Source organism: Podarcis tiliguerta (assembly GCF_965153285.1).
Source record: "Podarcis tiliguerta genome assembly, chromosome: 3".
Classification (NCBI taxonomy): domain Eukaryota; kingdom Metazoa; phylum Chordata; class Lepidosauria; order Squamata; family Lacertidae; genus Podarcis; species Podarcis tiliguerta.
Window position 1 is genome coordinate 30,883,899 of NC_139536.1, and position 27,518 is coordinate 30,911,416.

General features: G+C 40.4%; 1 protein-coding gene across 6 annotated transcripts in view; it reads right to left on the reverse strand.

The window, feature by feature from the left end:
• Window positions 1-616: 616 nt before the first annotated feature.
• TMEM63A (transmembrane protein 63A) overlaps window positions 617-27,518 on the reverse strand; it is a 33,079-nt gene continuing 6,177 nt past the window's right edge. The window contains exons 1-24 of one of the 6 annotated variants that reach the window (XM_083434449.1): window positions 27,350-27,474; window positions 26,285-26,355; window positions 24,606-24,791; window positions 23,376-23,455; window positions 21,088-21,142; window positions 20,649-20,686; window positions 18,985-19,127; window positions 17,081-17,132; window positions 16,369-16,477; window positions 15,931-16,001; window positions 14,550-14,630; window positions 13,680-13,803; window positions 13,355-13,488; window positions 12,603-12,740; window positions 12,108-12,261; window positions 11,489-11,595; window positions 9,662-9,748; window positions 8,274-8,333; window positions 6,183-6,345; window positions 5,521-5,626; window positions 3,635-3,802; window positions 2,685-2,800; window positions 2,176-2,238; window positions 617-1,658 (exon numbers count right to left, since the gene is read on the reverse strand). In XM_083434449.1, coding sequence (XP_083290575.1) covers window positions 1,497-1,658; window positions 2,176-2,238; window positions 2,685-2,800; window positions 3,635-3,802; window positions 5,521-5,626; window positions 6,183-6,345; window positions 8,274-8,333; window positions 9,662-9,748; window positions 11,489-11,595; window positions 12,108-12,261; window positions 12,603-12,740; window positions 13,355-13,488; window positions 13,680-13,803; window positions 14,550-14,630; window positions 15,931-16,001; window positions 16,369-16,477; window positions 17,081-17,132; window positions 18,985-19,127; window positions 20,649-20,686; window positions 21,088-21,142; window positions 23,376-23,455; window positions 24,606-24,782 — 2,388 coding nt within the window. In that variant the 5' untranslated portion in view covers window positions 24,783-24,791; window positions 26,285-26,355; window positions 27,350-27,474 and the 3' untranslated portion in view covers window positions 617-1,496. Of the gene's footprint in view, window positions 1,659-2,175; window positions 2,239-2,684; window positions 2,801-3,634; window positions 3,803-5,520; window positions 5,627-6,182; window positions 6,346-8,273; window positions 8,334-9,661; window positions 9,749-11,488; window positions 11,596-12,107; window positions 12,262-12,602; window positions 12,741-13,354; window positions 13,489-13,679; window positions 13,804-14,549; window positions 14,631-15,930; window positions 16,002-16,368; window positions 16,478-17,080; window positions 17,133-18,984; window positions 19,128-20,648; window positions 20,687-21,087; window positions 21,143-23,375; window positions 23,456-24,605; window positions 24,792-25,012; window positions 25,479-25,666; window positions 25,806-26,284; window positions 26,374-27,349; window positions 27,475-27,518 lie in introns of those variants that run through there. The other 5 variants (XM_083434450.1, XM_083434451.1, XM_083434453.1 and 2 more) reach the window with 5 other exon arrangements.

Consider the following 27,518-nt stretch of genomic DNA (forward strand, 5'->3'; position numbering starts at 1 on the left):
TCCAGGATACAGCAAGAATATGGTACCTTTTTGAAAAGTTAGTATCAACGTAGGAAAATGGGAGTAGGTTGCTGGTAGTTCTGTGTTGAAAGCACAAACACAACAATACTTTGAAGACCTCAAATAATATAAAATTATTCTACTGTGGATAAGAACTGTCAAAAAATAATAATCACACATGCTTCGGAGCAAGCAATAAAATATAAGAATTAAATGCAAATGGAGACTATAATGTGAACTCTGGGAACCAAATAGCTGTTTACATTTGTGTAATGGACTTACTAATCCAATTCATTTTACTCTGCTTACATGTCAGTTCTTCAGAGGCCTATCATCCAGCACCTAGTTTTGAACCACAAATGTATTTGGAAGCCCATAAACAGGACACAAGAGTTAGCAGATTTTTCACTAGCTAGGGAGTGGGTTTCCGTGTACTGCATAGCCCTATACCCCTCCCCATGGCTAGCAAAAGTAAAATATATTGGCAGACTATCAAAGGAAACATGCTTAATTTGCATAATTTTAGGGCACATAATGTGGGCATTCTTATGCCAACACTGTAGGTCTGAAAATTTTATAAAGTTTTGTGATAATCAATACACTTAAGTCACCAAAATGTATCTGAATTTATTGTTTTATTGAATGTGATTGCTTAATTATCCTTTAACATAGCTTTTGGTAAACATTTATACCTACTTCATAATTTAAAAAAATGTCTTACATACTTATGGTAATCTTGACACTTAAAGCAGATCTTTGTTTGATAAAGCAGAGAGATTAAAAGTGATAAAATGTTCATATCCTTTATTGTTTGGCTCATAAACTTCCCTTGTAAGAAGCCCTTAAAATAGTGACCAGATAATAACAAATTTAGCCCCTACTTAAAAGTTCTCATATAATTACAATCTGTCATCTCCTATCGTTTTGGAACATCATATCTCTGTACTGTATTTGCAGAAAAATAGTCTGTCTTTCTTTAAGAGAAGCAGCACCTCAGCCAACTGGAGCATTAGAAGAAGACCAGAGGGCTCCCAGATCACATCTGCTTGGCTTTTTTTTGGGTATCAAAACAGGAGTGCCCTTTGGACATAAGCCAAAAGTGTTTAACAGAATGGTTAAAATTCAGGCGGCATAATTTTAAAAACCAAAAAATGAAACCCAAAGCCCAAAAGGTAGGTGCCACGTTTGACAACTCTTTTGGTCCCAGTGATCTAGCATTTGTCCATACAGTCACATCTTTCCATAAAGGCAAACAAGTAAACCTTAAATAATTCCTCTGAGCATTGTTGTTCAGTATAAATGTACCACAATCTGTGCAACGACCTAGAAAAATGACCAAACCCAAAGTGGCAACTTTGTAAAATCAGCACTGCAAATGAAACCCAGATCAGTGCTCCCTTTGGAAGAAACAGACTGTGCGACACAGACTATTTTGTGAAATCCGGAGGTCCAAGGGCGCCACCTTATGTTAGTCCCTGATGAGGAGACACACATGTTTATATCTCTCCAAAGAAAGTGGGTTCCTCAGGGTAAGTGACATGAATGACAGCGTCCCTTTTTACAGACGTTTTTCCCATGGTGCCATAGTTCTGGTGATCCAAATTATCCACAACTGACCTTTCATTAGGAGATCGCAGTAGAACATGGGGTACAAACATCTGGAACGGCAGAAAATTGGAATCTTGAATAATTTAAAGAGGCAAGATACGATAATTTCAAAATGGATCAAATATTTTTATCTCATCCCCTATTTTTCTTTCTCCCACCTATCTTCTGCATGGAGGCTGAATGTTGTTTTGTTCCTCTCTGGACTCTTAAACCAGAAATGAGTGTTTAGTAGGAAAAACAGCATTTCATGATTCTACAAAAAAAATCCCCCCCCCCCCCCGTGATTAAGGACAAAACTTGGAATATTTGGTTCAAACTAAATAAGACTGCCATATCTGAACACTATTACTATGTAGAGAATGTGTTTTCTAAATATGTCTTTGTTGCACCTAAAACCTATGCAAGAATATATTTTGTCAACTGAAGAACTTTAGGTCAGCTAGCCCTGAAGGCAACCAAAGCAAGTGTTTTGTCACCACAGAACTTGCTGATACAAACAAATCCTTTCCTGGCAAGAAACTTGCTTTCCCGTGAAGAATTAATAATTGTTTTCTGATAAATGCTTACAGCAGATTTTCGAGTTGTTGTTACTGAAATAGCATCAGTCCCCGTTTCATCTTTTTTCTCTGTCTGCAAGTATCAATAGAGAAGAGACAAACAAATATTAAAATTTGTGAAAATATGCCCAGTCTTGTGTAAAACATAATATTTAACTGTATTGCTCCTGTTTGCCAGTACTCCCAGTTCTATCATTTAACACAAAGAAGCAAGTACATAGCTATACAGGAAGAACTCCCTCCTTTTTTAACATAACACTTAAATATTTACAGCTAGGGTAAGCTATTAATTAGTCAGAACTTAGCTTTACTGATGTAATTGCTTTAACGGTTTATTGTTTACATTGTGTTATATTTGATTGTAACCCACCTTGTAATCATATTTGACAGTGTGTGGCATACAAAAACCACCAAATAAATGAATAAAGTAGCTCAACTGGCTTTGGATTTAGTGTTAAGTGCCAAATTAAGTGAAGCAGAAATGATTAGCAACTCCCAGATACAATAAGAGTGATTTACCTTATAATTCAGAGGGCTGAGGTACTTGAAGCAGCCAAAGCAGGTATAGCCTATGCAAACACAAATTGCTATGGCTACAACTAGGAATGTAAATAAAGTTGTAGGTGCTCTAAAACCTAAGGAGAAACGTTTACAAAATATGAAATAAAATAGGGAATGAGATAAGAGGGTGGGGAAATCTCAGCAGCCGCACACACAAGCAAGCAGGTAACACACACAAATCTTGAAATATGGGAATGTACAGTATCATTCTTCTGGCTTTTAAATTAGAACAGGGTTCTGCCGGATGGCGAGGGCGACTGTCCTGTTTCACCGCTTGAGTTGAAATACCAAGGAGCTGGCTCTCTGCCACGCTGAAGCCTTGCTTACCAGGCTGACATGGCTATGGTTTCTGGCCATATCTCGCTGAAACCCAGAAGCTGCAGCCACTTCTCCCTGACACAGTATGCCCCCCCCCAATATAATCAGTAGTAGCAGCAAGATCTCCAGGAGATCTCATCAGAAGTTGCTGCCACTTCTTGGGTTCTCCGGCAGTGATGGCAAGGGGTGGATGAGGCACCTGTGGGGATGCCACCCCTTGGGATTCTGCTGCCCGAGGCACCCGCCTCAATCTGCCTCATGGGCAGGCCGGCCTTGCTTGATGGACTGACTTCCAACACTGCCAGGCAACTTGGCCAGGGACGCTGAGAGTTAATAGTCCAGCATCATGGGGAGGGCACCTTGCTGGCTACCCCTGCGCTAGAGGATCTGCCAATGTCCTTGGGTCTCAGTGTTTGGGGCTGCACCATTAGCTGTTCCCAGAATCGGCAGCCCTACACTTCAGCTGTATCTTTGCCCTTTGCTCCCACTCACACAGCACAGAGATATCCATGCTCAACAACAAAAATGGCTACTTGTCTGCTACACAAGCCTCTCAGAAGTGTGACCATTTGCTCGCCACTCATACTTACCTAGCCTCAAAAAGGAGAAAAAATACAGCCAAAACAGGCAGAGAATTGGAGCTGCAAGGGCTTGAGTCACAGCCGCAGAATGGATTCGTTTCTCTAGCTTTGCAGGAAGGTATGCAAAGTAGAGATTGTGGCGGTCAACGGTATGCTTTAGAAGCAAATAAATTAATCCTGAAAATAGGAAATAATGTCAGAGTTACAAAAATGTTTTTTTCTGCTGCCATTGCTCACCACAGAACCATAAAGATGTTAACTGTCCCCTTTGTTCTATACAAGCCAAGGCACCCAAATGTTCTTGTGCCTGTAGACTCAGTGATTGCCAAGAATCAAAAGGTAAACAGCATATAAAATACTAGACTCTTGCTACTGACTTTGAATAAATTAGCAGCTTCAGTTTTATAAGGTTATACAAATGCTTCATTTCCTCTTGTGGGGTGCCATTATATGGTATGAGGAAAGGCTCTAGCATGTGCTCTTTCCACCAAGACGTCTCTGCTTTAAATTGTGTGAACTAGCAAAGTTCTGTTTTAAATCCCATCCAACATTCTGTTTTTTCATGTTTATTTTGTGATGCACACTAGTAATGTGTTTGTTCAGCTGTGAAGAACTATCAACATTCTGTTGCCATGTATTTGAGGAATTCACTATGGTTTTGTTTAGTTAATAATTTTATTTGTTTAATGATTGCAAAGGAAAAACACAACCACCACACTTTTGGTGGTATAAAGAACAGGATCTCCATTCAGAAGAGGAGAAATGCTATGCTTGTCTCCTCAGAAGTTCAATGAGACTTGACTTCCAGATAAGCAGGACCGCAACCTAACTGTTATTAGAAGACAAACACATAGCTTATATAAGGGTGTTAAATATGTTATAATTGAAACATAAAAACCAATGCTTGTTTCTGAGAAACCAGATTTTACAGAAAAACAAAGCAAACAATTTCTAACCAAAATTCAGTTGGTAAAAATGGTGCCTGTTTGCTGTACCAAACTGAAACAAAGATCAGATACATCTTTCCAAGTATGTTGCTATATTCAGCTGGTGTTGTTTGTTTGTTTTCTGCTATGTATTATTTGGGATCCCTGGCATGAAAGATTACATTTAGTAGAATCCACATTTTGTTTAGCATCTAGAATGATTTTTGTAGGAATAAAAAAAATACATTCCAGAAAACAAAGGCAATAAAACTAGGCACTACCGTAAATAAGAATGTTAAACATTTTTATACCAGGTGTACCATAATTTGCCAGCCCTGTGCTACAGAATATTTGTCCAGCAGGCATCAGTGCTGTTAAGTGTCTTGAAGACTTTATGCTGACAGGCCTATTCAGCTGTTTAGTTTCCTTTTTAGATGAGCCAGTTATTCTTGCGATTATTCTGTGCTGTTTTAAAGTATCTTATGTTTTAGGACATTTTCAATATATGGGAAGTATGATCTACACCTGAGAGCTATGTTCTCATAGGTTGTTTCATGAGCTTGTAACTCCCTTTTTGCAAAATCCATAGCCTAGTCTTCTTATTGGTCTACGTTGACCTTTTAATGTTTCTCATGTTGTACTTCCTACAATGCGTAACCCCTTTCAGATCAAAAAATGCTATGCTATACTAATGAATACAACAAAAAGTATACAAATGGAAACTAAGAATAATATAAAGGCAAACCTAAAAAGCATGCGGAACATGTATTTAGATTAACCAGCTACACTAAGTTCCCATTGAGAGCAGCAAAATGATTTAAGTTGTCGCGCTCTTTTCTTACCCTGTGTGACAAGTCAGCCGGCACAGAAACTAGTATAACACATACATTTCTCAGTCTCAATACTATATTCAAGCCACCAAGCCCTCCTGTTTGTCCTATTGCAATTCCAGCACACTGGCCAACTTACCAAATGGGACAATAAGGGGGCAGGTGATGCTGTAGGCCATGATGACGGTGAACACACAGAGTGTCCACGCATACATTGCTCCAAACGCAAACTGAAATGCTTGGTGCTACAAGGAAATAAAACATTTGCATTAAGTGTTGCAGGGACAATATTCTGCCAGTTATTCTCTCCATACACCAGTTATTTTAAAAGTGGCGCATGCGACACTTTAGCAGACATGCATCAGCAGCCTTTGGGGCATGAGTACATATCAGTTGCATCCCCAGAAATTTGTTGTGACAATTGAGAGAGCGCCACTTTACTCAGGAGAACTGAATCATGTTACGAAGTTAAACTAAAAGCCAGATCTGTAAATACTTTCAAATGTTGGGGTCCTTAGAAGGAAAGATTTTCTATGCTTCCTAAAAGAAAAAAAAGGGGGGGAGTGAAGCTGATGTGTTTGAGCCGATATACACTGAGTGAGTGTTGTGCTACAGAGATTAACTGTGCTCCAACAGAAGTCCACCAAAAAGCTGGGGAATCACCAACAAGATTGAAATTATCAGGACGACCAGAGTCCAGGGGTGAATGCCGGAAGCCCATATGAACAGAGATGCAGAATGTTGCTGCGTACTGTTGACAGGAATATAAAATTCTTTGTGCAATAGGTCTAGGTTTCATACCTGCTTAACATGTTTTCTCTCAGAACTGGATTTGGCCATAAACATGCGAGCAGTGTATACCAGGAGTCCTGGCAAACGCAACAGCTCCATTCCAGTGCCAATGAAAGCCGATGCAATCACATAGTTCACAAAGAAAGCTCCTTGGTCAGGCAAAAAGACACACCTGCACGTAGTTTTAGAAGAAGAAGAAACATAAGTGAGTGATGAAGAAGAAGAAGGTGAAAATCCTCATCTGGTCACCAGTTAACATCCCCTACCCCTGCCTGCTCTGGGGAGAACTCTACTAGATCTCATTATATGCCCCAGTATGCCCGATCTCTGGGAGGTAAACTAAGTTGGAAAAGGTAGCTAAATGGAAAGAATGAGGCAAATAACAAGGCAAAACTGTGTTTGAATAAAAGAAAGGAAAAGACTTAGCCAACATTGAAGAAATGCAGGAGTAATAGAGGAGGTACTGCTTCTATCTAGAATATGCTATGGCAGCATGCTCACAATTACCGTATTTTTCGCTCTATAAGACGCACCAGACCACAAGACGCACCTAGTTTTTGGAAGAGGAAAACAAGAAAAAAAATATTCTGAATCTCAGAAGCCAGAACAGCAAGAGGGATCGCTGCGCAGTGAAAGGAGCAATCCCTCTTGCTGTTCTGGCTTCTGGGATAGCTGCACAGCCTGCATTCACTCCATAAGACGCACACACATTTCCCTTACTTTTTAGGAGGGAAAAAGTGAGTCTTATAGAGCAAAAAATACGGTAATTGCGTATTCAATAAAATTAAACCACATTTAACTATTTTCAATTTCTGCATTAAGTTTTCCAACAATGTTGTTTGCCAAAGTTTCTGAAACCAGAATTCCAGATTGTCCATTTTAAATTGCAATAGCAGTTCTAGTAGCAACTGGATGATGAACTAATAATTATTTGTGATGCAGCAAACTCAGAGGGCCAAATGTGGTGAGAGAGTAACCTGCTGTTTAGTAGTTAAGCAAGTTGGTTTTTTTAACTTAGGGGATTTACAGTGCACATGGCAGTAGTTGCCAACCACTTGGCACCCCTCCAACTCAAAGGAAATGCTTCAGAACTGATAAGAGAAAGTTTATGAGATAACATTTATGATTTATTTAAGAACCCAGCTCTCCAGCTTGTGCTGATGTAAGAATGTGTGTTACTCCAAGGTTGTGACTTCTATTTGAATATCACATTTCTAATCCCACATATTTTTGAAATCAGGAATACACCTGTAACCTTTGTCTACTAGAATTTTATGTATGACAGGCACTCAGCTTCTAAGCACCATACTTTCAGATTGCTCTAGCTGCCTTTTTTGCATTTTCCTTGATAATTTGCTTATTTTGAAAATAATTACTTAATTGAAAATAGTTAAATTTGGTTTAATTTTATTGAATGCATGCTTGTCCTCCTGCCATAGCATATTCTAGGTTGTGGCTCGTATAATAGCAATGAGTAATAATTTATATTCCGTATACAATGACTACTTCAACAGAGAGTAAAAGATGTTGCGTTTAACTTCCATATATTTAAATATGAACCTTCCTATGTCTTTCAGTGATAATACACATAAATAACAATAATTGGCTCCATAACAGCCAAGCTAGGGAAGCATCATCTAGACTCTCTTTAATCTCTTCTCCAGAAAGCAGATTTACCACTTCTATAAAGTCTTTCAAATGAAACAACTGTTTATCTTTCCATGTTTCAATATTATATGCATTTCATTTATTGTAAAATGTTGGGTGTAACTGTACAGAAAGCAAAAGAGACACTGAAGGTACCAGTAATGCTGCATGCTTAACCTAGATTCTAGATGTTGTTAAGTTGAATCTATTAGGTCAAAGTTCAAAATTTGTGTTTAAGGAAAAGGTAAGCATCAACCAATAGATTCTGTAGTCACTCCTTTATGGACAATGTTGTTAAGACAAAATGCAATAATGTTTTCTGGGCTCCCAGAGTAATTTATTTTTGCAGGTTAAGCAAATGGTTGAATATTCTAGACAGCTGTAGGGTTGTTCACAGTATCTAGAAGACATACAAGCCCCTGGGCAGGTAGAAAAAGGATCTTAACTACTTACTCTAATCTAAATCTAGATTCAGATGCTCGGTCGAACACCCAACGAAAGAAGACATCGAGACTAGAAGAAATATGCTAGCATTAGTCTCCACAATTCACTACAGCCAACACGTGAACAAAAGGGTCATTCTAAGCACATCATTGTTATTTAAGAGTTTTAGTTACCCTTTTGTTTTGAACATTTGCCTACAAAACAGAGGAAGTTATACATGGCTAAAGGTCAAAACGGATGTGACTCGGGAGATCTGTGTAAGGATCTACCCCAACTTTTTAATTAAAACACCATTAACCAAACTTAAAAGCAGCTGCTGTAGGGCCTCCAATTTTGATTGGGGTATGGATGCTGAGGAAAGGGGTGTTCAGCTCTTTCTGCAGATACCATTTCCCTGAACCCCTTGAAATTGCCTCATTTGAGGGAGGGGGAGAACAGATGCCTGAATATTGTCAGGAAGAAAGGTGGGGAAACCTTGGGGAAACGGTTAACACATCCCAGCAGCACATAAAAGACCATCACCTCTCCTCACAGCTGCTTTTTAAGTTAGAAAATAAAAGAACAATCCAAGACTTTCTGTGCCACCTCTGCTTTGGCCTTTAAGTCCAACTGAAATCAATGAGGAAAAAAGTAATGAACTGTGTCCTTACATTTGGTGTAGTGTCATTCATTGTACACTACACCAAAACGAAATATGGTTTAAGAAAGCAACAAGAAGGTGGAAATGTTCTGTGGCTTGAGCACAGATGTGGAATGATATGGACTGTCCCTGCTTACACAAACATCACTGTAGTGCAGGCATAGGAAAACCCAGCCCTCCAGATGTTTTGGGACTACAACTACCATCATCCCTAGCTAACAGGACCAGCGGGCAGGGATGATGGAAGTTGTAGTCCCCAAACAACTGGAGGGCCAAGCTTGCCTATGCCTGCTGTAGTACCTCAACATGTGCACTGGCTAATATGAAATAAAATAAGCCAAAGTAAGTAGTTTAAGAAGTTAGCTTTCCATGAAAGCGACTTTTTTATGTAATTAGTACGCCAAAAATTTCAGCACCAAAAAAAATCCAGTGTCTTAGCTAGAAAGCTGGGATTCTAATGTGGTTTTTACAGAGCCATAGCTAGGGTGATCTTGCGCCCCTGGGGGAACCGTCCAGATTGCGCCCCCTAGCGATGGACAAATTAGCTCTTCTTTCCGCCTCTCCTCCAACCCCCACCCATTCAATTCCTCATGCACTTCACTTTCACCTTTTCTTATGAGGCAATAATCAATATTTTTATTTATAGACATATTTATGGACATATTTTTAAGCCAATTTTGTGCGGCAGCAGCCCCCCGCCTGTGCCCCTGGCAGGGGCCTTCCTCGCCACCCCCTAGCTACGGCCCTGGGTTTTTACCTGGTCAAACCGAGTGAAGGCAAAATTAGCACCATGAAGATTAAAAAAGTGTAGACCTTATGCATCATTATTCTGTTTTCACCAGACCTATAAAAAGAGAAAATATTAATCACATGTTGCATACTTATGTTATAAAACATGGGCCTTTGTCTTCCTTCTACCTTTCCAGTTCTTACAGGTAACAAAAAATGAAATTTTACTATTTGGCCCGACTGCACTGATTGCCAATTAGGATGCGGGCCCAATTCAAAGTGCTGGTTTAAAGCTTTAAACAGCTCAGAACCACAATGTCTTAATTACCTTACTTCTCCCCATATGAACTGACCCAGACTTTGTGATAATCATCTTATGCCCTTCTTGAGCTGCCCCTTCCATGAGAGGTCCAGAGGGCGGAAACACCAGAATGGGCCTTTTCTGGGGTGGCCTCCCATTTGTGGAATGCTCTCCCAAGGAGGCTCGCCTGACACCCTTATTACATAGCTTTCGGTGCCTTCGGCTGATTAAACAATCTATGGCCTTTTAAATGTGTCTTGTGGGGGGCTACTTTTTATGTTATTCCTTTAATTAAGCTACAATTAGTGCAGAATGCAGCTGACAAGAACACTGACTGGAATGTCTACCAAGATAATATACAGCGGTACCTCGGGTTAAGAACTTAATTCGTTCCAGAGGTCCGTTCTTCACCTGAAACTGTTCTTAACCTGAGACACCACTTTAGCTAATGGGGCCTCTTGTCACCGAGTGATTTCTGTTCTCATCCTGAAGCAAAGTTCTTAACCCAAGGTACTATTTCTGGGTTAGCGGAGTCTGTAACCTGAAGCATCTGTAATCCGAGGTACCACTGTAATGCAAAACTTGAAAGATCTACATTGGTTGCCTATATTCTACTGGGCTGGGTATTCTGGTGCTTGTATTGTCTTATATGTACAGGTATCTGAAGGAAAAACCACCCCTGAATCAGCCTGCTTTTGCCCTTCAAACTATGTGTTAGGCTTTCTCATTGCCATACTACCAGGAGAAATACAGTGCATAGCGACACAAGAGAGGGCCTTCTTGGGGATTGTGGAATGTTCTTCTTCTAGAAATAAAGCTGGTGGCATTTTGGCCCCCAACGTTTATCTGTTTGCCCATGCGTGTATGGGATTGTAGCTGCCCAGCAACTGATAGCCAAGAGAGGTTCTATGGGTGTTTTTGCTGAGGTTCAGTGCTGTGTTTTCAGCTCCCTGGAAATGTAATGATTTAACTAAGACCATGCTGGGATTGTCTGATATAGGGTAAACTTCTTTTTTTAAAAAAATGGAAGACAGACACATAATAAATGCCGTAGGCTAGGGATTGAGAACCTGTGGTCCTCCAGATGTTGTTGGGCGACAACTGTCATCATTCCTAACCTTCGACCTGATTGGAGTCCAACAAAATCTGGATGTTTCCTATCCTTGCCATAAGCAATCCATAGTCACAACAGGTCTACCTTAAAAACATTCAGTCTTTCAGGGAACACTCCCATAAGTGAAACACTACACCTGATTAGAAACTTTAGCAAAACAAATAAAAACAACATGATAGATTGTATTAGTTAACTCACCTAGGGAAAAGAGAGTGGCTCTTGTTATAATATGGCATGACCCTCATGGTCCCTTCCAACTCTGTGATTAATGTCTAACTTCACCTTTGCCTTATGGCATGTTTACATTAAAAATCAGTGTTTACTTGGGAGGAATGGAAGCTGCTAGTTTTTGCGGTTCTACTTTCTATAAAGTATGTATACCCTTCCTTCCACAGAATTTTGAGGCCTTTAACTAACAAAAAAGGAACATATATTCTTACGTTGTCCAGTGCGATTCAAGAAACGTTGAGTACAATACTATTGTTGGCAGCAAAGCTGAAAAGGACCACAGAATGAGTGTTGGGAAGAACTGGCTCACAACAGGGTTCTGTGAGGATGGAGAGGAAAGAGAAAGCAATGAAGCCCATTTCTATATAGTCACCTTGAAAACAACTGAGCTGAAAGCATATCTGTTATATTAGCTTTTAAGAAAGGTATCCAACTCACCGAATATGGCTTAGTCTGTGGGAAGAATACAGAGGTGGTGACTAGGATTTGGCCAGTTACACCGGGCTTCCTCAACCTCGGCCCTCCAGATGTTTTGAGACTACAATTCCCAGCATCCCTGACCACTGGTACTTCTAGCTAGGGATCATGGGAGTTGTAGGCCAAAAACATCTGGAGGGCCAAGGTCGAGGAAGCCTGAGTTACACAGACTTTGACAAAAGATTAAGATGAAAGAGAGTGTTTGCATAATTACAATTTCTGGGCAAGACCCTCTAAAAATCTTTGTGGGAGGTGTTACATAGGGCTGTACCATTTCCAGCTCATCTACACTTTCCAAGTTTTCCCATGAGGGCATTAACAGAGAATGAAACCGGAATGTAATGGGCTACTCACATTCAGATAGTGAATAGGCTTGGTTACATTAAACTTGTCCATTGTCGAGATAATGATGGAGGGGGTTGTCAAGAAAAATAGCACAATAAACAGGAACAAGTTGATGCTAAGCCAAAGAAACCACCACTTTGCCCCTTGAACTGAGAGCTTTTCCCTGCAGGAGAGAAGACACAGCAGATCAGCAAGTATTCTATACTTTGCAATAATGGTATTAACAGATGTACCTGTTGCTTAAACAAGTACAAAGCATGGGGCAGGGAAGAAAGAGGCATGTTTTGAAGTAGGAAATAACAGGCAGGGTGATGCCTTATCTCTTTTAAAAATGACTGTGAGAAGGGCGGTTATTGTTTTGCTGTTTTGTTAAATTGTTTACTTGTTTTTATCCTGTATTTTATTCTGTGATCTGCCCCGAGATCTTACGGTGAAGGGCGGTATATAAATCTAAATTAATAATAATAATAATAATAATAATAATAATAATAATAATAAAGTTACCAACAGATATCCTCTGGATAAGTAGCATATGCAACATTCCACTTTGAAACAGAGAGTTCCTTGCTGTAGGCTGACGGCTGAGGTTCTGAAACACACCTAAAGCCTTGACATTTACAGGCATTGAAATCTTTAAGAATACTGCAATAAAATAAAGTATTTCAGCATTCATAGTTGGAATTACTTGATAACGTACAGAGAAACTGCTAGGAAAGTTACTATGCATGATCAAAGCAACCCCTGCGTAACCTTTCAATGTCACAAAGCCACCAGAGGGGTAACAATCAATATTGTTTCTTAGATTAAAACTGTGTATGCAGACACAAGTTATAACATATAAAAGTAATCTAACTCTGAGTAGCCCATTCAGGCTGCAAATACTTTAAATATCATTCACAACCTTGTTGTGGTTTTCACTGCCAAAAAAATAATACAGAAACTCTTCTGGAATTTGTATCCTTGGGTCTTTCAGATAAATGCAGTTCAAACAGAAGAGGTTCATTGTTTGATTAAGACAAAAGTCAATTGCCAGCTAAAATTAGTTAAATGTGAGGGGAGGAATGGGTGAAAAACCTCAGATGAGCTGAAAAGGCAATGTACTCTGAGTTCCATCTGCTGACTTCCTGTGGTATTTAAACAGATGCATGAATGGTTTTGGGCGGGGGGTGGGGTGAACTGGGATTGGTTTGTGTTTCATTTAGTGTAAATAATTCAGCTTTGATGACCATATTGAATTAAAAGAACAAAACACTTACTGTGTTGCCATGCCTTTCTCCTCAAATGTTACAAAAGCCATTCCCAGTGGCTTCTCATAAATTAGCTTTTCCTCTTTCAAATATTCGCTCAAATATTTATTGCTAACCTTGGTGTAGTAATCTATAGCATCCTCCTGTTGAAAGGAAGCTTCTGTTACAAAAACAGTGTTGAATAGTTCTTACAGTTCAGATCTGGAAATAGTACTGTTTTCACTTTTCATATATTAAGCTCTTCCTATTTTAAACAGAGACATCATATACAAAAACTACAAAGCATTTTATCTTCCACACAGTTTTAAGACAAGTAATAAAACAGGCTCTTTACCTTTTTGCAACCTCTGACATCACAACAGCAGAACTGGCCAAACCATTTTGTGTGAATGAGACATCGTTTACCACTCTTCTGAAACGCTTGTGTATAATAAGCCACATGTTTCTCTGCCTTTTTTCTGGGCACAAACACATAAGGTTTCATGATGCAAAAACAGATTAATTCCCCAAAACTATGTGCCCATCTTAGAAACACATTTTTATAAGTAAGAGTTACAGAACAGCCCAAATACATACATATAATGCAACATGTGTAATAAAGATCTAAAACTTGTATCAGCTTATGAATGCCAAATCTTGCAGGTATGCACTATGTAGACCAATGGTGTTCCTATAATGTGGAAGTATCATGCTCTATATTTCTGTATATATTATGTTTTTGTCCTACCCTTCCCCAAGGAGTCATCCATGAAGCTCTCTTATTTTACCCTCACGATATTCCTCTAGGATAGACTAAAGCTGAGAAACAGAAATTGGCCCAAGATCATACGCTGAGCTTCTTTGCCTCATAAGAGATTTGAACCTGGATATTCTCAATCCCCAAACCCCAACATACTGCTTTGCAATTTCAGGAACCACAAACTGAACTGGAGTTAAGAAAAGCTGTAGGGACATTATGGCTACATGTGGTAAAAGTCACTGTATAGAAAACTATAACTTTCTCTTGCTAAAATATTGTTTCTGTATGCAAAACTTAATAGTATCTCATGATTGATTCTGCAAGGCTGAAATATTCTTAACAACAGCAAAGATAATACCAGCAGCCTGGTACTGGTGATCATCTCCAGCACCAGATCATTTTGCTGTTAACGTATTTTAAAATGAAGTGAATGCAGTTTCACCAGGACATTTTTCATGCAGGTACCTTTCTGTGTAGAGAGAGGTGAGTTTGGACACATTATAACATAACTGGACCTCTTGTACTGCGCAGGTTGGATACGCTTCACTGCAAAAGGATGAAACAGATAATTACAAACTGTAATAAGATGGTGACAAACACTGCTTTTAAAAATAAGTAGGCTCAGAATATAAATTTAGACATTTTAACACAAGCCTATTGTGATTGGGGCTCAAAGTCGTCTGAAACACAGACTTGCTGTCCTCAACACTCTTAAAAAACTGATTTGGTGGCAGGTGCCAGAAGGAGGACACTCCTATCACAGCCTAGAAGGTACAGGGCCCCTAGAATACTGTTGCAATAGCTACTGCCAGGTGCCATAAATGGCCTACCAAACTCCCTGGTCATGATACCGCAGCCTTGCAAACTACACTTTCCGAGGTTCTGGGCTCCTGCCGTGTCAGTGAAGGAGGAATAATGAAGGCTACCCACATTCGGGTGACATGGGAAGGGAGCACAAGGGTGGGGAGGAGGAAAATTAAAACTTGGGAAATTGTAGTCGGGCTCAGCCCCCATTGTGCTCCTGGTTATGTCACTGGGGGTGAAATAGAGCTAATCCTCAGAATAGAATCTAATGTTTTTCTGGGTGTGTGAGGTTCCCCCCCCCCCAAAAAAAGCTGTTTTACTTAAATCTACTTGAAGCTGAGCAGAGATTTCACCCCACCACTAAAACCCAAATATTAATTCACGAAGTTAAATCTGGAGAACAATGAAATGTACCAGGAAATGCTTCCTAGGAGCCAGTTTATCATGCCCAAATAATATTGCTCCAGGCATTGGATAATCAGGAAAATTGCCACCGCACAGGTCAAAGCATGGTGCCAGGCAACAAAAAATTATACTCCATTGGCTCCACAGGTTGTAATGACATTCCATACAAAGCAGTTAGCCAAGTGCTGGAAAGCTCTCCTCTGACTGCTCTATCGACCCCCTCTTATGCCAATTTAAAATTAATTGCTGGCACAAGTTTACAAAGTTGTCAAGATACAGTGCCTCTTGCGTACCATTCCAGCTAGCCTCCCCCCCCCCCATTTTTTCTTTTTTTACAGTTTTTCTTGTAGTGGGTGGGTAGCTAATATGAACAAGGTCTCTTCTTAAGAAGGAAATCTAGTAGCTTATTAATGCTTGGCTGTCACTACACACAACACAGCTAAGGTAGACACTAAATTCAAGACCTACATTTAGACAGGCTTTGCTAATCAATTTTTAATAATAGTCTGTAGGTAAAATTAAACAATAACTTAGTTATGTATTTCGTTAAGGGAGCTTAAAACTACAAGGACCCTTTAAACAAAGAAAAATAAGCTCAAATAGAAATTCAGCCTCTCTCTCTCTCTCTTTTACTTACTTAAAGTGATTTTCTATGGTTGTTGCTTTGGCATTTTTGGGAAGATGAGTTATGAACAACGTGCGTTTTACCTACAGAACAGAAATTATTAGTTTCTCAGAGACTCTGAACTAGGGAAGAAGCCAGAAAAGAGACACATTATTATATATTTCAAGTTGGACTGTGTGTATTTGAAGAGGAGGAAAAAAAACAAGGATTACAAGTCTGACCGCCCCCCATTCACAAAAAAACACTTTCCGCCCCCAGCTGTAACAGAACGGAATACAAGCTCCACCAAATTTCTTGGTTTTGTGTGTGTTCTGTTTTGCAGACTTGTCCCACAACCCAGCAAATCCGAAATGTGCATACATGATTTGTCAAGGGGTAGTTTTTCTGGTTTTAGGTTAGCTTACACTAGGAGAAGTAGCAACACACATTTTTAAGAATATAGAAACTTACTATGCTTTCTTCTTCATATTTGATGGCTTGAGTGTGATGTCTCATAAAGACAACGGTCAAAATCATGTACACAACAGCAAAAATAGTGTGCAGCCAGAAAAGACTGTTGCTGTGGAACACAAGTTTTGATGTATTAGAAGTGAAATGACTGGAGTATAACATTTGCCTAAGCTACTATTCAATTTATGACTGTTTAGTGGTCAGCAAGGCAGGATAGCAATCATAAGACTGACTGTTTTACCTTTTACAACCTTCCCTTAAACCATACAGGACACGTGTCTTTTTAAAAATGTATATCTTGTATGTATATTAAATATATTAAAAATGTATATTGAGAATACTCAAGAAAGATTACCTACAACCCAAAATCCATGTAAGCTTTGTGCAAGCATGTTTCAGGATGAAAGCGCAATAAACAGGTCAACCTGAAGGGCCCTTAACTTTGAGGGCAAAGGAAGAAGCATTTAGACCCCACAGTACTTCCAATAGCAACCCAAGTCTATTCCAAATCAAACCAGGGATAAGTAAAATGCAGTACACTTTCCGTATATCTTATTCTGCCATGCCTGTTTTACATACAATACTTGCTTTTTACTTATAGGGCAGGGGGGAAGTCCCCAAGTGGTAAAATCAAGGAATGTGAGACTCAGGTAAATACTACAGTACATACACAATATACATATATGATGTTAACATCTCAATAGTTACATACCCTGCTCTTAGGTTTGCAATAGTAGTTCTGCCAAAGCTGTAAGGGTCTTTATCTGAAAAACAGGACAACAGTGCAGTATACACACTTTGAATTAATTCTTTTAAAAAGAACAAAATGCTCTTGAATCACTATAATATTACCACTGATTTATTATAACAGTTCTACCCTTATATACTGCTTTCATTTATAAATCTCAAAGCAGTTTGTAATACAGATAAAAATCATTATTAGTATAGAACATGCCATCAGTATACACACCAGGGATGCTACAGTCAAGGGTAAGTAAGCAAGACTCGAGTTTTTTACCTTCCAGCCGTACAAAATAATGGAGGAATGGGGCAGAAATGACCCCCAGCCTCATATCCTAAAGCACTGCAGTAGCTATCACATGTGCTCAAAGATCAAGTCACTGGGAATCTGGCATGCAATATCAGCACACATGCACTACAAGTCAGGCCAAGTTGAAGGACTCATTGAGTTAGCGAGGAAAGAAATAGATAACCTGTTACTCACTCTCCTCCACCTTAAAATCCATTGACGTCATTATATATCCTCCATCTCTGTGCTCACCCTTTCCTTGGAAGGGCTGGACCCGCAGCCATTCTCCCACTGCTAATACCTTCCCACCCCAGACAAACTCCAAACAAGCAGGCTTGCACCAGTTGGGTCCCTCTGCCAGATTCCACAGAGGAACCTATCCCAGGCCCATTAGGTTAGCAACAGTTATGTAGCACCTTTTGGAGCCTAAAAATCACATAGGAACGAAGAAAAGACTCTTCTCCCCACCCCCCCCCCACCAGGAAATATAAAGGAAAGAGGCAGAAGGAGCAAGCCGACACCACTCCCTTCTGCTGTTTGAGGAGTAAGCAGGGGGTTCTAATTTCTTTGCCACTGTGGAATAGCATAGGCCCACCACTTGGATATTATTTTTAACCATTTGGTATAAACATTCTGATTCCTATGATATTATCTCAGAAAGAATACATGCTAAAAATGAGCTTCTGGGTTCCTTTAAAAGACAGAGAAAGCACAAACTCTGGCTAGAGATATTGATTATTATAATATACATATTTATATATATTTTTAAAAAACATGCCTTCTTAGTTTTATTGATTTCTTACCTACAAGCTCCAGCGCCTTAAGCATCGCATGTAAAAAGAGACAGATTTTGAGCGTACCACTTTCAGTTCCATTGAATGTATTATGCATTATACAATCCTCTTCTTATGTAGTCTTTTTGCCAACTTAATCACCCCTTAACTTTTCAAACCCCCTTGGTCATGTAAACACAGGCTAGTTTAAAAAGTGATGGAAAGAGGCCTCAGGATTATTAGGAGTTGCTGACTCACTTCTTGTGTCATCCTGGGATAAAAGACTGTTTAGCTCTGTTCATAGCCATTATCTTTGGTATGCTGAGACATGGAATTCTTACATTTTCAGTGGCCACAACTGTGAGCAGAATGGCTAAAACAGCCTAGGATGTGTTCCAAGCCGGAGCTGTTGGTTCAGAAGGAAAACTACCTACACCAGCTAATCTAGACACATTGTGAGAATCTAATATACGTACTTGGCAAAAAAAAACCTTAGTCTAGTTACTGAATACCAATGCATATGTTTATACTCTCCATGGAGTAGTAACAGGCTATCATCAACACAGATGTGTTACTCCAACATAGAAGCAGTAATTTATTGTCAAGGCCACAATAGAGGTTTTACCAGATGCCTAAAGGTTTTCTGGAGAAAATGAAATAACTATGATAAATGATATATCCCTACATAAGAGTACTTTAATCACTGGACCCACTACAGAGAGATTTTCTAACCAAGCCCCGTAAGAATAAGCGAGCCCTGCTCATCAAGGCATTAAGAGTGACACGAAACACCAAGTCATAAAAGGTTCTCACCAAGTAAGTCGCCTGATAAATTGACAGGAAGTATGATGCACAAAGAGAACATGCTGACTACAATCAGCAGGCAGATGAGATGGCGCTGAAAGGCGAGATAGGTAATGGCATCATCCCCACATTTTACACGAATCTCTTCATCGCTGCACCACAAATAACAGAACAGGTCAGTTGCCAAGTTTTACAAAGGTGGGCGTATACTTAAGAAGAAGGCTAAGGATTGCATTGCACTGCAGACTGAAAATACTCTGTGTTGTACAATATGGTGGTATCATAAAAGGTCACATGGATACAGAAGCAAAAGAGGCTAGGCAGTAAAAAGATGCTGAACTGGTTCAAACAAAAGCACATCCACATGCAAAGAACAACTGGCATTTGGCCCACTGTCTACAATTTACAGAATGTGAGTGCTTTCTCCTGATTCAATTCTATACGGAATGAAAAACTTTTTAAAAATTGGATTACGGAGGCATTATTTGCACAACTAAAAGCAGATGCCAATTTGAAATACAGCTAAACCTTTGAACAGAATTATCACACTAAAGACAATATCCTGCAAATGCAGAAAGACACAGTAACCACAATAAAAATAAATAAAATAAATGTTTTTGTAACGGGGCAGGACAGCTTTCCTTACTCTATAACCCAGCAATACTGTCATGAAAAACTATTGAGCTGGACAGCATTACACAATTTCAATATACCAACCTGAAAATTATTTCCTCTTATTTCAGAGATACATAATTTCATTTGTTTATTTATTTTTTAGAAAACAAAGAGGTTTACAATATACATAAAAACCATATAAAATTTTAAAATCAGAAATCAACTAACTATTATAGCAGGGTATTTTCTTAATTGCCATCATAAGGTTGGCAGTTCTGTGACAACATTAAATCTAACCCTTAAGCATGACAGTATTTACTGCAAAGCACAGAGCTCTAGGTAAGATCTGTGATCCTGAAAACCGTTTTAGTGAGAAGCAGAAGTACACTACTATTCATTATAACTGGAAGTTTCCTGAAATGAGATAAATTGCAGAGGTGGGAAACTGAAAGTGCAGTCCCTAAGGAAGCTTGCACTTCCTACTTTTGAGAACATCTTAAAAACTCAAATTTAGAATCATGATTTTCTTGGCAAGCTCATATAAATGAGTCAACAGCAAGATCTAATGATCCTTCCCTAGTGAATTTTTATTTGGGGACTTGTGTCATCACAGCCAGTCTATCCAGCTGTTAAGATGGTAAAAGATCAAAGAAGTGTGTAGGCTTGCTTCATATAATAATGGATTAGCCTTTTTAAAAAGAAAAAGAAAAAAAGAAATCACACATACTGGGATACGAATTAAGAGACTTAAAAAAACAACAACATTAAATTTATAAATGCCTTTATATAACACAATTCAAATCTTATTTCAAAGCTGTGGGCTTACTGTTTTTCTAACCATTTTAACCATAGTGCTGTCCCTGCTTGCATTTAATATAAAAGCTTTCTATTCCGCCTTATAATTAATAGTTCTCAAGGTGGCTAACCAAAATCCAATTGCTGCAATGATAAAGCATAGAACATTAAAATGTACAGCCCTCTGTTTCCAAAATTGCTAAGAAACTGTTATTCAGCAATGTATAGCATAAAGAGTAGTCAGATCTACTTTGCGTGCTCACCTCATTCGAAAGGCAGATATCATCCAAGAACAAAAACCCTAGAAGAAACAGAAATATTCTTTTTTGAACGAGTGGGATCCAAGTGTTCCCTGAAAAGCTGCTCTTGGGGTTGTGGGGCTATCCAAAATGGCATGCGAGGCTGCAAATTGGAACAGGAAACTGGGAGTAATTAGAAGCTATCCCCTCCTTTGCATGAGCAGAAACAGCTCCTGCACCCAAAAGCTCTCCGATTCTCCTGCTTGGGTAGGAGGCAGAATGATCAAATTATAAATTTATATTTGTAATTTATTTTACAGGGGAAAACCACTTTGGGTTGGTCCTAAGCCTCCTAATAATATCAGGACACAATGTTTCAGCGAATACCCAAAGTAAGTGGAAGGCTTTTTTGGGGGTGGGGAAATAAGAAAATGCAAAATACTTAATGCAAAATACTACTGACTTCATCGGGGTCCAAATCATCAGGATTGGCTAAATCACCAGATACAGTGGTATCACTAGAATACACAAAGGAAGACCTCAAAATTAGAATACTAGACTTAACAACAGTTGCTAAAATTCAAAAGCATATTTAAAAGAAGCTCAAATAAAGCAGCTAACAGAAATACTCCAAAGGGAAAAGAAACAAATAGTTAGGAGGAAAGCATACTATAGTGAAAACATGAATAACATTTTAGACAATTGGGAGGGGGGAGTTCTGTAGAATCTGTTCTGTAGAAATTATTAACTCTCATGTCAATATAATGCTTTGCTCCCGAAAAAAGACCTCAAAGCAATATTTTTCTAGATCTCATTCCATGACGAAGAGGACCGTCTCTTCATTTCTAGACACTGTGACACAATACATAGCTCAGATCCAGTATTTCCACAAGCCCATTGGTGCAAGGATGTTCCCAAATAAACCAATGGATCCCATCCAAACTAGTGAGAGGTCCGTGAGAAGTATTCATGTGGTGTGTGCATGTCCCCACCGCTCAGGAATTACATACCTACCCTCCATTTCAATTTTTTCCAACTGGGAATTCATGCAGCTATTTCTTTACCAACGTGTGCACCCTTATAAAACAACAACCATGGAAGTGCACAGCAGCAAATGTTGTGAGATTCCACAATGGGCAACATGAATATCCCTTTTGGATCTGTCACCAGAAAGCTGGTCAAGAAAGTCTGCTTGCTGTTCTTCTTTCCCTTGCTGGCATGTTCCCCTATTTCAGCAGAAGGCATAGCTTTCTAAATAACCCATGATGTAACCCAGCCTTGGAGGAAGCTACACAAAGACTTCTCCCCTCGCCCTTCAAATATGAAACTGACAACAATCTGGTAAGTTTCAGGAAGTATGATTCTTTCCTCCTTCCGTGTCCTTAGGTTAACTCTTCACCACCTGTCTTGACATTTCTCTCTTCCTTCACTCCCAATTCACGTTTACACATTGTAGCTGTTTGTTCCCCTTCAGTTTTGCTACAGAGGTTTTGAGCAAGAACAGCCTTTGCAAAACCTTCATATTAAAATTAAAGTGCTGTTTTATTTTCTGCAAACCCTGACCTCAGCTTGCAGCAACTGGAAATGGGCACGCTTGGAAGTAAGCATTGTTTCAGCCACTGCAAGAAACAAACATGCCCTGCATTCACCGATTCTTCCTAAAGATCTAGTCTTATACAGCTGTTTTCCTCAAGAGAAGTTTTGAACGAAACAGTGGTTTCACAAATTTAAAAAAATATGTACTCCAGGGCTAAACTAGGTGCAATGCTCTAAACTCATCGTTGACAATGGGCTTTTCTTTTTTAATCAATAGCATGCATGACCAGGTAATTTTCATGGGAACCACAGACATGCACACACACACTCCACACACACATATGCTGCACTTTTTTATTATAAAAAAACCCCCACTACTGAAGCAATTCCTAATAATGTACTTAGTGTCACAGTTCCTCCTCTTTGTAATCCATAGAACTCTTGGTGTTTGTGGTCTATGACAATGCCTATTACAGTGGTACCTCGGGTTACATACGCTTCAGGTTACATACGCTTCAGGTTACAGACTCTGCTAACCCAGAAACAGTACCTCGGGTTAAGAACTTTGCTTCAGGATGAGAACAGAAATCGTGCTCCAGCGGCACGGCGGCAGCAGGAGGCCCCATTAGCCAAAGTGGTGCTTCAGGTTAAGAACAGTTTCAGGTTCAGTACGGACCTAAGTACTTAACCTGAGGTACCACTGTATACCAAAGTGTTACATGGGGCAGTAAGTTTCTCTGCTCACACACTCCCTACAAGTCTGCTCTGGGGGGCAGGGGCACATGGCGAGAGAAGGGAAATGATACGTTGCATCACACAGCCAGAAGTCCTTGCACTAACATAGCTACTTTTTTGTTGGATACCACCCTTGGTCACCAACAGCATGGCACTATGCCCTCTGTATCAACCAATGTTCTGTGGGGGCCATTGTAACATTCTGACACTCATGTTTTCTTTATCTTGAGAGCCAGTGTGCTGTAGTGGTCAGAGTGTTGGGACTAGGACCTGAGAGGCTGGGGTTCAAATCCCCACTTGGCCATGAAGTTCACTGGGTGACCTTGGGCCTGTCACTGCCTCTCAGCCTAGCCTACCTCACAGGGTTGCTGCAAAGATAAAGGGGGGGGGAGGGGAGAAGTATGTACACCACCTTGAGTTCCTTGGAGAAGAATATAAATGCAATAAGCAAATGCATTATATAAATTAATAAACATTTACCTCAATGCTTCCGATACCAGGGCAATACGACCATAATCCCAGAATCTTTTTCTTATAAAAGAAAATACCAACAATAAAATCTAAAAGAAAAGAAGTAACATTCATTCAGAGGCATAAGGTTTCTTTATTTCATGTTAAGCTGGCTTCAGATATGACAGCGCCATAAGAGCACCAGGACCAAATATTTCATACTTGACAAAAACTTTGGATTTTTATTGTTGTAACACCAGAAAGTAGCTTATGGCTACTATTGGACAGGGTCTTTTATAGAGCAAAAAGAATGAAACATGTGCTGTGTGAAGGGTGGGAAATACCTGTCTTAAGCTTGACAAGAAAGAATTCAGACAAACCCACGTTACGGTAATTCTGGCATGGTACTCTGAAATATAGTTTGGCAACTACCATATGCTCCCATCTTAAAGGAAAGTGCAGCAAATCCTATTATCCAAAGATGACCACACACTTATTCTGCATCCCCTCCATATATATTTATTGGTCAGGACAAGCCAGATCTTGCAGCACAGTCTGTCTGAAGGGAAGGAAAACATTTGTGCAAGACAAAGGATGCATCTATTTCAGCAGGGTAAATTACATGACGCAGGTGGCGTTGTGGGTTAAACCACAGAGCTAGGGCTTGCCAATCAGAAGGTCGGTGGTTCGAATCCCTGCAAGGGGTGAGCTCCCGTTGCTCGGTCCCTGCTCCTGCCAACCTAGCAGTTCGAAAGCACATCAAAGTGCAAGTAGACAAATAGGTACCGCTCCGGCGGGAAGGTAAACGGCATTTCCGTGCGCTGCTCTGGTTCGCCAGAAGCAGCTTAGTAATGCTGGCCACATGACCCGGAAGCTGTACGCCAGCTCCCTCGGCCAATAAAGCGAGATGAGCGCCGCACCCCAGAGTCGTCTGCAACTGGACCTAATGGTCAGGGGTCCCTTTACCTTTAAATTACATGATGTTTCACCCTTAAGAACACAAGCCCTATTGGATTGGACAATAAGTCCAGCTTATTTACAGGAAACACTTTCTACATATCCACCATAGAGCTTCTCTTTTTTGCAGGGGATTCTGGGACTTGTCTTAACACACATGCTCAATTGATGTGGCACACTGACCATACTTCTTGAGCCTCACCATTGCCCCACCAGGCCCTTCCTCAGACCTTGTTTTGGGAACTTGGGGATTTTATAAGAGGCAGTTATCTGCAAAAACTGAGACTCCTAAAAATAACTTACCAAAAAGCAAGTAACATCGAGCAGAAGGACAATAGGGACTCCACCAAAGCTTACACCTTGAAGCACAGTACTTCCCCGTGCTCTGCTGTAGCAGTAGGATCCATTGCCACCACGGTAATCTGTTTTAGTCCCATTCCATGAGTGAGCCAGCCACAAATCTCCAAAGAATGGAATCATGTTGTTTCACTTAGAAAACAAAATCATAGGGCAAGTTACAACAGGCAGGAAAGCATTATATATATAGATAATATATAGAGCAACAAAAGTCAGAAAAGAATGGCTGAAGCAAAATCTATATTTATAACAACAACTATTCCCCATTACTTAAATAGCTTTGGAACAGTTCAATTGAACAATCAAAACATAAGCTTTTATTGCCAGTATGTACTTTGTCACTATAGTCCTACCTCTATGTTCTATACTATCAAGGCCCAAGTCATGAAGGAATTAGTATGAAAGGATTGACTTGGGAAAAGCCTGCAGCAGGGTGGAACTGTAAACACCACAGATCTGTCATTTTCTAGCTTAGCTATGACACAAAAAATCCCCCCATGGAATCTCCCCTACCATTCTCTCTCATTCATATCACATATCACAAAGGGGTGGAGAGAAACAGAGACTGAAATTCACCACCGCCAAATAATAGGTCACCTCTGTGTCCACATACTATGTAAAAATAATAAAGGTCCTCAAGAATGCTTTTGTGGTTGGCACTGGCAAGCACCAGATTTGTGACTTTTACTGTGGAATGTAGTCGATCAACACAAGTATTAATTTTAAAGTAGTTCTGGAGGACTGCATGTAAAAAATATTGTAATTTCAAGAGAGCAAGTTTTAATTCAACCGGATCCAACCTTGATCCAAACCACATGGGAAAGCAAAGCGTCCCAGTGTTTATGCTTCAGTTGCTGGGGTGAAGCAGTGACCTAGAGGACTGTGACAAGCAGGTGGGGTGATGCCCACAGCACAAAACTGCACAATCTCAAAACTGCAAATCAGGAAAGGAAAGACCTGTTCCAGAGGTTTTGCAGGGCAAAGCCAAGTATCAAACTATCCAATACTTTAAACTGTTTTAGACATATTCATAATTTCACGCTTTAAGCATGAAGGAAACTGGTTCAGCCCCTATAAACAACTGAATAGTCTTTTAAATTGTAGGTGACAACCAGCCATCATGAAGTTGTGCATGTACAGGCAAATCATCTAAAGATGAATGCAAAGAGAAAATTATTTAAGAGCTCACAGCAAGTGGCAAAGCAAAATCTGATTTTACATTCTTATGAAGGAACTTTAAGTTTTCACAGCTGTAATTTTACAGTGTACACAAGAAACCATCCAAATGAAGACATCCAATATGTTCTTTACAAAGTTCTATGGCGCTAGGCCTCATTCCAAAACAGATGCAGTTCGTGGTTAACAGGCAAGTTGATGGGTGGATTATCTGTTTAGATCAGTGTCTCCCAAACTTGGGTCTCCAGCTGTTTTTGGGCTACAGTACCCATCATCCCTGACCGCTTGTCCTGGCAGCTAGGGATGATGTGAGTTGTAGTCCAAAACCAGCTGGAGACCCAAGTTTGGGAAACACTGGTTTAGAGATGAAACTTGTTCACATCCTGTCATCCCACACATTAATTTAATTTCAAGGGAATGAATCAGAAAGCAGCGCTTATTTTACCCACCAAATCACAGCTCCACAAGAGAGGTAACACAGGACAATGGTTGCCCTTCTGTTTCTGAAATTCTGATTTGCCTACAACAAAAATGATTTCAGGGCAGTCTACAACCTGCAGAGGGCAGAAGAGAGCCATCCTAGATCTATCACTAGGCGGTTGATAATTACACATCATCTCAGCAATTATCAAGCCTGCCCAAACTTCCCTCAACAGAAGAATAAGGTATTTTATTTATTAACAAATGTCAACCAGCAATAGCCTGCCCAGTGCAGGTGCTTGGGAGAGGCTCAGAAATTAGATCACAGCCCAACATAACTTCTGATATATTAAGAAAACGTGGGCGTCTACCCTAGGATAAGTAGGGATGAAGGGTCTAAAATTGCCCCTCCCTCGCCCCCAGAAGTTTAGGGCTGCCACCCTCCCCTTCCCCCGGCAGGCTAGGGCCTGCGCTTTAGCACCCACAGAACCTGCTGAAATTTAACTGGGCAGCTTCTCCCCACTCACCCACCCACCTGCACCAGGAAAGCGGCTGGATTTCTGCCAACTCATACAGCTGTTACAGACTCGGGGCCTCTGAAGCCATTAAAAAAACAGTTGTAAAACAAAACGTGGCCATAAAATAACGGGCCCATTCGAGATTAGAACTACAGGTGGCGAAAGAGGGCGAGTAAGTTGTTTCAGAGACGCACAATTCACCAGGGAAGTCGCCTCCACTTGATAATAAAGAGAAAATGGAAGCCAGGTGAAGAGAGGGCGGAGGGGACTTGCCTGAAGTCGAAGGGGCCGGGAAGAGGAGCCGGGAGGGAGGCTTAGGTGGGTGCCGGGGAGATACACACACAAAAACCACACACCTTGGACACAACTCACACACACTTTAAGAGAGCAGGAAGTGGCTGGGAAGCAGCCGAAGAGGAGTTGCTCTCCCTGCTGGGCAGGGGCAAAGGACCCCCCCCCCCCACCTTCCCACCTCCTGGCCACGGGTGGCGCCTCTGCTTTAATTCGAGGAGGAAAGCCCGCCCGGTGACCGCCACGCACAACCCCTGGGCCAGAAATGGCCCCGTCCTCCGTTACCTGAGCCACCAGCTCTGCTAAGTGGGAACGACCAGGGCGCAGGTGACCCCGCCCCGCCCCCGTCGCGAATGCAACAGATGACTTGCCCGAGCCGCGCATGCGCCCCCGTTATGTGGACCAGGCCCTGCCCTGCCCTGCCCACCGCTCCTCGGTGTGAGTCTTCTCCCTC